The 11,672-nt window shown below is 48.1% G+C and overlaps 1 protein-coding gene across 1 annotated transcript; it reads right to left on the reverse strand.

Annotated features, from left to right (window-relative positions):
- Positions 1-1,213: 1,213 nt before the first annotated feature.
- Positions 1,214-11,672, reverse strand: LOC116939451 (suppressor of cytokine signaling 5-like). The gene is made up of 2 exons (XM_032947818.2): positions 11,533-11,672; positions 1,214-8,207 (listed from the first exon to the last, which is right to left on the reverse strand). Exon 2 carries the CDS (start codon positions 8,197-8,199, stop codon positions 6,373-6,375), a length of 1,827 nt encoding a protein of 608 aa, XP_032803709.1. The 5' UTR covers positions 8,200-8,207; positions 11,533-11,672; the 3' UTR covers positions 1,214-6,372.

Consider the following 11,672-nt stretch of genomic DNA (forward strand, 5'->3'; position numbering starts at 1 on the left):
CGCAAAGCTTCCATTTGGAACACTCGCAAAAAAAGCGGCACCAAATCGCCCCAAATTAGACGGGCTCTGGAAGGTTTATTTTTGTTCTCAAGAACCCAGAAGACAAAATAGACATTGAAGAGGGGGAGAGAACAAATCACGTGTTCAACAAACCCAACGCGATGCACCCTCAAAATTAGACACAGACCGCAGGCGTGTTGGCCCGCTACCCTACCACGGTAGGGGTAACGGCTAGGAGCAGTGCATTTGCGGAGGAGAATAAGATGCAAGAGGGAACGGTGGGCAAGAAGGGGAAAAAATGTAACCAAACAAAACGTGAAACAAAATAACATGAACGCGATGTCCCAAGTTTTGTCATTATTGTTTTCTTCCTGGAGCAGTGAAGGAATCTGGAAGGGGTTTTGACATCAGTCGTGACATCACAGAACTACTCGAGATACCTTCAAATAACTCGTATCCACATTTGGCCGTGCGCCATCCTCACACCCACTGCGAGACGTGGATTATACAGAATTTGGAATTTTCTAATTTCATTTCCGAACATGGGTTTTTTGTGCAGGCGCACTGTAACTAGAGGCTATTAGTGAATGATCAATCATATTATTGGAGCTGATCAGCCAAGCCACACCTCCTTAAGCCACTTTGGCAGTCATTGCTCCAAGTCTGAAGCATGGGAGCACTGCCAACGGGCAGGAAATCCATCCGTCAAAGCTGGGAATGACTTTCTTTTCAACTCGGTTCATGCATTACATTCCCATTGCATCCATCATGTTTTAATTGGCTTGGGACATTAACTATTATGTACAATAATGCTTGATACATCGAGCTCACCGACTGCTGCTGCCAATGCACCTCTTCATACTCCTAATGCGAATGGATTTCCCCTCCCCCCATTATTATAATTTGCCCCTCTCACCATGGCTCATCACCCACACTGATTTATTGTACTGTGCATGCAGGAAGAGGCTGCTCGTTGTGTTCCTTCTTCAGAGATCCGTGAAGTCACGAGCTATCCCGTGCCACGAGTGAGATTAGAACTGCTGGGAATTTCCCACACTCCCCGCTTCCTCCCGCACCACAACAATATCTGCAGCGCATTGATAATACCACACAGCCGGGAACGCGCTTAAATACGCAGAAAGCACATTTAGAATTTTACAGAAATAATCATTGCCATTTTTTCAGTCCGTATGAAAGCAAAGCAGAATGGTGGTGTAATTTTGCACCGTTTTGTGCTACTTTATTAAACAGTTAAGTAGTGTGCCTTGGTATAGCAAGGATGCAAACCCACAATACAGCACTTGTGCAGTCTTTTTAACAGCAGTGCAAATAACCCAATGGTTCACGGTGCGCGGTACGGGACACAGCACACTATAGCCGTGCAGCACGCAAGCCACACTTTTTAAGGGGGGTTCAAACCCGTCTCCGGCGAAAAAGACAAGAGGCCAATGGCCCACACTCAACGTGAAGTATCTCTGCAAGGAAGAACACGTAGGAAACGCGTGCGCCTGGTTCCACAGGATTTCCATCAAGCGAGAATCGTGAATTTTTTTTGCCTTGTTTAAACCTGTACCGTGCTTATATGTAGTTGGTGTCGTTCGAGTCCTTGGCCCTGGGCTACTGGCGCAACGAGACAAACTCACGGCTGCGCGTGTAGGTTCACACCACGCCCGACTTCAGTCATATATGGCTGTGCTTTGAGTGACGCTTCACCAGCTGCTTCTTTCATGTGTGCAATAGGCAAATAAACAAAACGCATTGTACAAAAAATAAAATACACGACAATGTGACTATGCACAAATACACAGTTTAGTGTACGTCCTACATCTACAGCAAGTTCAGATGACAATTCAGATGGGAGACATCAACAGAGTACAGCACGTAAAACGTGACACGTCCTTTAAAAGGTGATGTAAAAGCTACTTGGCTACTACCAGCTCAGAACCAAGCTAGGCTTTAAATAAACATCAGCAGGAGTGCAAGGCTCATATAACGCGATTACGTGTTCATAAATTAACTTCATCAGCAGCAGTAGCGGCGGCGACTTTGCCTGCCATACTGCACCACGAACAATGACTACGCGAACAAATACTAAATGCTCACAGCTATAACGAGTACAACGACCAAACTACAGCTCCACGTGTGTGTGGAGCTGGGGTCAGAGCACTGGCTCGGACATATTCTACAAAAAAACAATTCACATACACCACAAGTGTGTCCAGCTGCAAATGTAGGCACATCTTTCCGTGTGTACTCTTCTCTCTGTATTTATATAAGTTGAAAAACCCACAAATCAGGTCACACTCGCAGTGCTGACTGCAACAGTGTGTGGCACCTGCTCACCCCGGCACTGGGCAATCCAATACATGGGTTAGAGCAGAAATAATAACACAGGAGAGCATTAAATATTAAATTAACATACAGGCACTCCTCTACTTGCGAACATTCGACTTACGAACTTTTAGAGATACGAACAAACCTGTCCGTATGTCCAGTTGTCTGTTCGGACCGAGAGTCATAAGTTTAACTACCGCACAATAGATGGCGGTGGTGGCATCTACATCCACGGAGCATGAAGAACCAGTGGCATCTACATCTACATGAGATTATACAACTTTTAAAGCCATTCCCCGTGTTTAGTGTACATGCCGTATGTTTGGAATCGACAGGAGTAAAGTTGGACTCACAAATAGACTTAACAGACCACTGTAACCTAACTCATTCGTAAATAGAGGAGTCCCGGTAATTATAATTCATAGCCACCTGTCAATCCAATGCTGGATGAAGGCTTTCCCATCCTGTCTCTATTGGTGAAGTATGGGGCACCCAGAACTGGTTCCAATAACACTCACCAATGCTGTTAGCAATGGTCAAAAATTCAACTTAGGTCGCCAGGTTCACAGGACAGCACACGAACCACTGCGTTACCGTTCCACCCTGGTAAAACCTGAGTGGTTATCAATTTATAAGGTCAATAAAAGTAAAATGTGATCAATGTTTCAAATGAATAGGCCATCAGTATATTCTTGGTTTTTTCGGTAAAGTCACGTAGAAGGGAAATATAAAAAAAAATTAAAATAAAACATAATAAAATAAAATTCTCACGACGTTTCGGCCACAACACAAGTAGCTGTTCTTCACCTGAGGACGGTTACTTGTGTTGTGGCCGAAACGTCGTGAGAATTTTATTTTATTATGTTTTATTTTTATTATTTCCCTTCTACGTGACTTTACCGAAAGAACCAAGAAGATGAATCCCTGCAGTCACGAAAGCTTTAAATCGAAATTTAGGCCATCAGTAGTATCATTGCTTTTTTTTGTATTACAAAACATCCCGCTACATTTAATCGGTTCTGGTGGTGCTGGCGATTGAGATATCTGCTCAAAGCCCATGAGACGTGGAAGGCGACCGCAGAGGCAGAGGTCGGCGCTTACAAAATGTGACAGTGAAATCAAAGTGAGAAGTGCCCTCGACCAAGAACCAACGTGACCGCATGGCTGCGCCACCTGCATACGTTCACAAACCGATCCCACCAGAGTCTGCAGATTTATGACGGCCTCTGGTGGTGGTGGTAGCGATGTTCACACGCGTATTTTGGGCGTGCGCCGCTCAGGCTGAGGCAAAGAGCCGACCAATTTTTGTTCAATGTCAACTGCACTTCTGGTTACAGAAGTCTAGCAAGTGCCACCCGCTCTTGCGTTAACTCTGAACACATTTTAATTTTCATCGCCTGTCTCAAAAGACACAGGGCAAACTACGCCTCACGGTCTCATCATGGCGTTTATGACTCAACCAAACAAGATCACCTATCCAGACTGAGAACTGCCATGTGTGGATAACCTTATGTAAATAACATTTAACATTAGTGTAAGCAATCGTCATCATAAGCAATTCATAAATGTCCACATTTCAGAGGGCTGTGGACAATAATTTTCTTGTGTCATTCAATGAGTATACAGTAAGCTGTGAATATCTGGATTGTTTCAAGATTGCACCATTAATAAAGGGCTGGGTGCTTGAAGCAGTGTAAACCAGTACCCTGTCATATCGCTGGGCGAAATTAAACACGCCTGTAATGCTGCCAACTATTTAAACTCGAAACTATTATATTCACCAGGGAAAGCCCACTGGGTTAGCTCGTTTTCAGAAGTGGCTTATCATGTTGATATTTATAGCAGCCAAATAATCTATGCAGAGCAGCAAGGTACTTACACTGCACGTAACAAGTACATGGGTGTGGGTACATCACGGGCAGGTACAGTTATTTCTGCTCAAACATTTGACGGCGGGGAATGCTGTAAAGCTGTACCCTGCTCAAATAATCACCTTCCTGGGCTCCTTGGCTACTCGCAGGTTCCCATGGCTACCTGCCCTCTCAACTTCAAAAAATGTTTATCACATGCCTGCTTGCAGATAACAGAAGCAAACATGTTTCTGACACGGTATTTTGAAGTAAGTGTACATTGCAGTTGTAAAGTTGTACGTTGTAAAGAATCACAAGTTAAAAAAGGGAGTGTTACAGATGTATTGAGGTTATTCTACACATAGTACTTGTATTATTATTTATAATCCTCCGAGATAAAAAAAGCACACGGCTTCAAATCTCCAGCACCCTGCTTGCATGCACAGCACCTACAGTTGGCGATCACGGGATTTTATTGCAGTAGCGTGGACGGTCAGCTCAACCGAGATTGAAGCCAGGGCGATTTTAATCGCAGGGAGCACGTACGCACGGCCCACCCGCCAGAGGGCTTAACGCGCCCTCACGTACGGCTCTACGGCCAGTCATGCGATAGATATTCCTTTCATAACTACCGTCAACAAAGACCGCCCTTTTAAGTACGCTAATAAAGGTGGAGGGTTTCAACGTGGGTTTATAGCGCTCTGAAGGCGCTCTTGTAATATGTGCAAGTATGTAAGGCAGGGCAAGCAACAGTGGTTGTTGGCTTTCTGCTAGTGCACAATACGGTTTAGGACCCACAACCCTCGCAAGACCGCATGCCAATTCTCATATCGTTTCTTATTACTTTTGAAACACGTTTTTTCCCACCGATATACAAATACAACACACGACAATAAAATCACTAAGTGGTCAGTGTCTACCTTTGGTCAGCCAGCTGTCAAACGACAGTAGCCAGTAATCATTATAAAAAGGTACAGAAACCTGCACTCAACATTTTCTAAGTTTGCGAATTCGCAATGGCTACACATTGGCGTTAGGACTTAGAAGTATGGTGCATATATGTGTATATACATATACACACGAGGACAGCTTCAAATATTTTATGCGACACTTCAAAAGTCTCAGCCCTGGCATGTAAATATATACATTTACACAAATATTGATATATTAATCACAAATAATGTACTCACGTACATACAACACGTAAGTCAAACGTCTAATTGGTTGGCGCGACCTTTTGTGTATAATACAGAAAGCTTTTAACTTAAGGGTGTAATGATTCATTCCCCCGGTGATTCGACAAATGGTCCAATGCAAGGTGGTGATTTGATTCAAGAAAATATTTTTGCTTGTTACTTTGTGAATGGAGGGGCCTCCAGTGGTTGCAGGAGTCACGTGAAATCTTTACATATAGGAATCCAAAATCACCACTTCTTTGAGACACAAATTAACGCACGATTCGGATTTTTACAGAATCGTTACACCTCTAATTTGTATCCGTGTCCTGTATGCGTGCGTGTATACGTGTGTTCACATATGCAGTACACACATCATATCTCTCCTGCACATGTAATATGTAAAGCTACAAACTCAAGCCCTCACCTCAACCCCTAAGTCACCGTTAGTGCATCTTCTTGGCTGGTGGTGACGAATATTGCCATTTCTTCTCTCCGTATAGAATTGATGCTGCTGCTAGTTGCCACAGGAAAACTTCTGTATGCGTGGTTGGCCAACCTGTTGCTGAGGCAGGTACAATTCTTGATGTCTTGTCATACGTTGAATTAAAATGTGTAGGTATTCTCACACGAGTCAATAATACAAACAATATCACAGGTGGTTGTATTCAGAGGTGCACCCCCCAATCCATAGGTGAACAGCGGACTTGGAACAATTTACTCCTATATTTTGATGATTTTTCACAAATTGGCATCACGATTGGATTCACAAATATTCTTTTTTTGCCATTGTGGTGCACGTAGAAATTTCAGTGGCTGCAAAGGTGTCGACGAAACTCCAGTTTCTAAAAATCAATCACATACGAACCGTATATAATCCATTCTTACAATGCACAAACCGTGCGCATAAGGATCAAGCTTAACTCACGATTTGTTACAAACCCAATCGAGCATTCGATGCTCCCAGTGCTGGACCCTGCAGTGCTGCCACCACCACCACCGTACCGTTGTCATCAGCGCAGCCAAAGTGGCTCGTCCAGCCGACGCACGCGCACCTTCTGCTTGTAGTGGTACTCCTTGAGGTAATCCTTGAGCACGTGTGGCACCGGCAATGCGTCGATGCCGTCGTAGGTGACGCGGCCGCAGATAGAGGCGCGGCACAGGCGCTGCAGGCTGAAGGGGAACGAGCGGTGGAGCGGCGTGGCGAGCAGAGGCTCAAAGAACATGCATGCGCTCGGGTCCTTGTAATGGCGCAGCAACGCCGTGACAGCCGGCGCGTGGAACACACAAGGGTCGTGTGCATCGAAGCTGAAGTTGTGGTTCCACTGCTCGACACGTGCGTGCAGCGAGCGACCGTAGCGCCGGAAGCTTACAGAGAAGAGGTAGTCCTCCTGGGCAGAGTCACGCAGCAGGAAGGTGCCCTCGGGACGGCCCTCGAGCAGGGCTTCCGCCTGGTACCGGTCCATCACGCCCCAGTAGAAGGGGCTCTGTGTGATGTCCAGCAGATCTGGCACCAAGCAGTGGATGTAGTCGATCTGCGTGTGCGCGAGGCGCACCAGCCCGCCCACCGCAGGCCCCGCCGCTGCCCCCATCACTGCCGCCGACTGCTGCAGCTGCTGCTGCACCTGTTGACAGAGAAGCTGGCTGAACATGAGCGCCGAGCTGGACTCCAGCCGGTGTCTCTGGGGCGGCGCGAGCACTGCAAGGGGCAGCTCATCATCCTCGGAGCCGGATTCGGCGCCGGCGCCACTGTGCCCCGCTGGCGGTGTGTTAGGCTGGCTCATGCCAGGTGCCAGCTTGGGGCCAAGTTTGCACAACGGGTTGATCTGTGCCGTTGTCTCAAAGGTGTGAATCTGCGCATCAGGTGGCGGGTCCACGCCCTCCTCTATGCTCATCCTCCTGCGCTCCCGCAGGGCATCCTCCTCATCCTCCGCCACGTCCAGCGTAGCCGTGAGGAACGGCCCGCGCGTCGACCCTACCGATGCTCCCACCGGTGCCGTGTGCTGCTTGATGAGGTGCCATTTGCGTGCCAGTTCCGAGCCTGCTGGGAACGGGCAGTGGTCCAGCATGAGCTCCGACAAGTGAATCTTGCGTTTGCTCGAAAGCTGCCCGACAGACAGCCTGTTGTTGCTACTGTCACAAGCGCCATACGAGGCGTGGTGGCGACGCGCGCCGGTGCCGCACAATGGAAAGCACTGCCCGACGGTGTCTTGCAGGCGGTTACGCAGCGTTCGCGAGCGTGCAGGGGTCTGCTCAAAGCGGTGTTCCGTGCACACGCGCGCCTCTGCGCTCTCCACCTCAGCGTCAGCACTACCATCGCGGCCCTCTTCGCCCACCAGCCTCGGCTGAACATTAAGGTCGTCTGCATCCAAGCAGGCGGCAGCATCGTCACCGGCACACCGCATATCGCTACCACCACAGCCATCACCACCACCACCACCGCTCTGGGAGCGTTTTTTCTTGCTGGCCCAGGGAGCATGGCGGAAGTACGAATCTCTCAATGAGTTAACAGCACCGACTTTGGATTTTGGTTTTGCCCCCGAGCCGCCATCCTGGGGAGAATTTAACCCCACCGTGATCTCTGGCACAATAACAACAATGTCAGAGCCTTCGCCCTCTGCGGCTTTGTCACCGCTATCCGCCACCTCCACGTTCAAGCCCGAGGCGTTCTCCATCGCAGCCATTGTGGGGCTCTCGTGAGCCGGCGATCCTTGCTGTTGCTGGGCAGTGGGAGCTCCCTCCGGATGAGAGGCGGTCGACCCCTCAGCTTCACGACACTCACTAAACCAGCTGTGGCATTTGTACTTCAAGCTGATCCAGGCCTTCTCAACCCTCTCCATTGAAGCACCTATGGAAAAAAGAAGATTAAAGGGTTTTAATCTGTTTTGATGTATTGAAGAGCAACGGATGTAAGCTCTCGGAGCTTAGCTTTAAATGAACTACTCTATTAAAATGTACAAGGTCAAAGGAGCAATTGGAAAATTAATTTCACATGTGACTTTATTTTACTAAGCTCACGCAATCTACAGGTTACAAATTACAAAAACAACATTTTATATTTGTTTTACTCTTATTTTCCATTTCCGATAAGTCATTCTCAGTACACCTAGCTCCTGAATGGCACATTACAAGCACAGAAAAATATTCATACGAGTGTTTAAATTAAATGTGTCAAATGTTCAATACTAATGAGGAACAGCATACCGACAAGCCCCAGCCAGGCTGAACAGCTGCCAGTACCGCATGCTCTGTTGTGTCTATATGTATCGCGTGTAGGTGTGCGACAGTATATTTACATACTCTTTGGTTCTTTCGGTAAAGTCACGTAGGTATTATACCTATGGATCCCTGCAGTCACAAAAACGTCAAATCTAGTATATTTACAGACAGGTGTTTGTGCGTAGGTGTATCTGTGTGTGTCGGTTTATCCCCACTTCAAACCAAACCCGGTCATGGGAGTTTGATTTATAGGCAGGATTAACATGAGTAGTGAGTCAAATCTGAATCTGATTTGGGCTTCCTCTAGGTCGGCACAGCCTCACATGAACACCTTGTGCATCGTGTAAACATCAGAACTAGGTAGACAAAGTTGGTCCGAGCATGGTACTGGCCATACTGGTCTCTCACGAGCCATTTACGAGTTAATAGGTGTTTGTCAACAACAATTACCCCAACAGTCCATCCACGCTATGCAGTGGATATTTGTCATTGCAACGCATTTGTGTGGATGGATCAATGGACCCATATGGTTGTATATTTGTTCGTGTCTATGTGGGGAGCGGTGGCACATGGGTTAGCGCACTGCGTTATAAACCCAGCGATTCGGGTTCGATACTCACTCACGGCCAAGACCAGTGACAATTATCTGAACAGGTCCTGGGCCTCCCCTAGGTCGACTCAACCTCGAATGAATACCTGGCGCAGTGTAAACATCACTACTGGGGAGACAAATGCGGTCGGGCGTAGTGCTGGCCATCCACCCCCTCGTGTACCATGCCGAGTTTCATAAGCGCTTGCTGACAGCACTTGCCCCAAGTCTGTTCAAGTAAAGGGGGATTATTCTTTGTCTTTGTCCGTGTATGCAATTGGGTGGCGGAGCCTGGAAAACCGGCTTGTCAGCCAAGACAAATTCCCACCAAGTTCGAGGTTCAATGTCTGTCACTATCATAGGTACATTCAGCGTGGCATTACCTAAGCCAAGTGTGCTGTACAGCAGGCAGATAACATCCCCGTGGCATTGTGTAAAGAGTATGCCACTGGCAGCGAATAAAACTCAACAACCCACATACACTAATACTTATTCACAATATACGTGAGTCTATACAAACACCTCCACAATTAAAGACTGAGTCCCCTATATCTGTATAAAAATCTACAGCCACCCTGTATTTCCATGAAGATGTCAGAGAAAATACAATCATCAACGTTAGTATTTATTAAGGCCGGCATAGCACAAAAGAGGGTCGTCTGGTCAGCACCAAGCTCAGCCACTTGTCACCCTAGCCATAACACGTTCAAACACCACACCAGACAGTACTTATTTAATGCTAAATCAACCTCGGAGAGGCCCAGCACAAGCCTTGAAAAACACCACTTTTGTTAGCCATGGCCGGGAATTAAACATGTAAACCAATAACACACTCATCCACATACACACCCCTAAGGCACATTATTTCTCACATTTCCACACACACAAAGATCGCATGCAAACAACACTTGCTGTACTATGCACACGTACACAACCGGAGACATCCCTTAACGTCCGAAACCATCCCTACACACAAACCAACACGCACACACTTGCAACATCCTAATAACAGCCGCCATTCGCCACAACATTGGCGGTGACGTTACCACAGCGCTTGTGCCAGGCTAGGTTCAGAGGCCACACGACCCGTGAAAGGTCGCCGACAGGTCATGTGACAGATCCAGGTGTTATGGGCTACATGACTGAGATTTCTGACACCCTCACAGTGTACTGTACTGTAATTTCATTGACGCACAACGCTCTCGACACAACGTTAAACACCATCCCCAGCTTTCTACAGACACCTCCACGCACACCTCTATACACACACATCTTCAGAAGACCCCCGCCACACAGGCCTCTCTATACCACACACCTACACAGCTTAAACAATTGACACAGCCCTCAATAATCATCTTTTACATAAACGTCTCCACATACCTACACACTATTAACACTCCCTGCACATCCACCCGAATATAACTGAAACATGCCCACCTGTCTCTACAATCACACACCACAAACACCTCCACACCAGCGTTAATCTAGTCAGCTTCCACGCACATAAACATGACGATTAACATACACAGAGATCACACATATAACCTGACCAGACTTGTGGCAAGTGCTGTTAGCGAGCACCTATTGAAGGCCGGCACGGCACAGGTGGGTGGGCGGCCAGCAACAATCACGGCAGCCTTTGTCTCCCGAGTGTTCGATGTTTACACACCGCAACAGGTAATCATTTGAGGCCGAGTCGACCTAGGGGAGGCCCAGAACCGGTTCAAATATTCGTAACTGGTTTTTGGTCGTGAGCGAAAATGTAACTCGCTATATACAGAACTCCGGGCCATAGGGTTCGAGGCAGTCGTAACCACGATTCGACTGCTCCCTCGCTCTCTCCATACTTCACCCTTTCCCCTACCCCTCTACACATACAAACATTCCGCTCCACTCACCCAACACGCCATCCCCTCACCCTCACACCTCTCCACACACACAAGACCACCCGAACCCTCTCCACACATCCCCTTAACAGTCTACACACACACACACACACCCCCGGCTCCACTCACCAACACACCTCACCACGTCCTCCCCACCGAACCCTCTACACACCCACACGCCTCTCCATACTCACACACACCACCCTAACCCTCCACACACACACACACACCACCCTAACCCTCCACACACACACACCACCCTAACCCTCCACACACACACACCACCCTAACCCTCCACACACACACACCAGTCTCCACACCTCGCCTCGATCATTTCCCAAGCGTCACAAGCGAGGCCAACACCGACAACCGCCTCCTCAAAAACCACCAACTTCACGACGCGATTTACTGCCCCCACCCACCGTCCCCACCGTCATCACAACAAATAAACATCGCCTCGAAACAAGACGGCCGCGCACCCCGAGAGAGCGAGCGAGCGAGCAATGTCCGCCTCTTGACGTTCTTCTCCGCCGCCGCCGCTCAGCTCCCTCGCCCTCCTCCGCTCCACACGGTCCCCGCACACAATGCGCGGGAAACAATGGGCGGGGGGGAGGGTCTC

This window comes from Petromyzon marinus, chromosome 6, assembly GCF_048934315.1.
Source record: "Petromyzon marinus isolate PM22_M1 ecotype Great Lakes invasive population chromosome 6, UKy_Petmar_22M1.pri1.0, whole genome shotgun sequence".
Lineage (NCBI taxonomy): Eukaryota > Metazoa > Chordata > Hyperoartia > Petromyzontiformes > Petromyzontidae > Petromyzon > Petromyzon marinus.

Coding starts and splice junctions, on each gene's coding strand:
- LOC116939451 (XM_032947818.2), bottom strand. CDS start 8,199: ATGGAGAGGGTTGAGAAGGCCTGGATCAGCTTGAAGTACAAATGCCAC.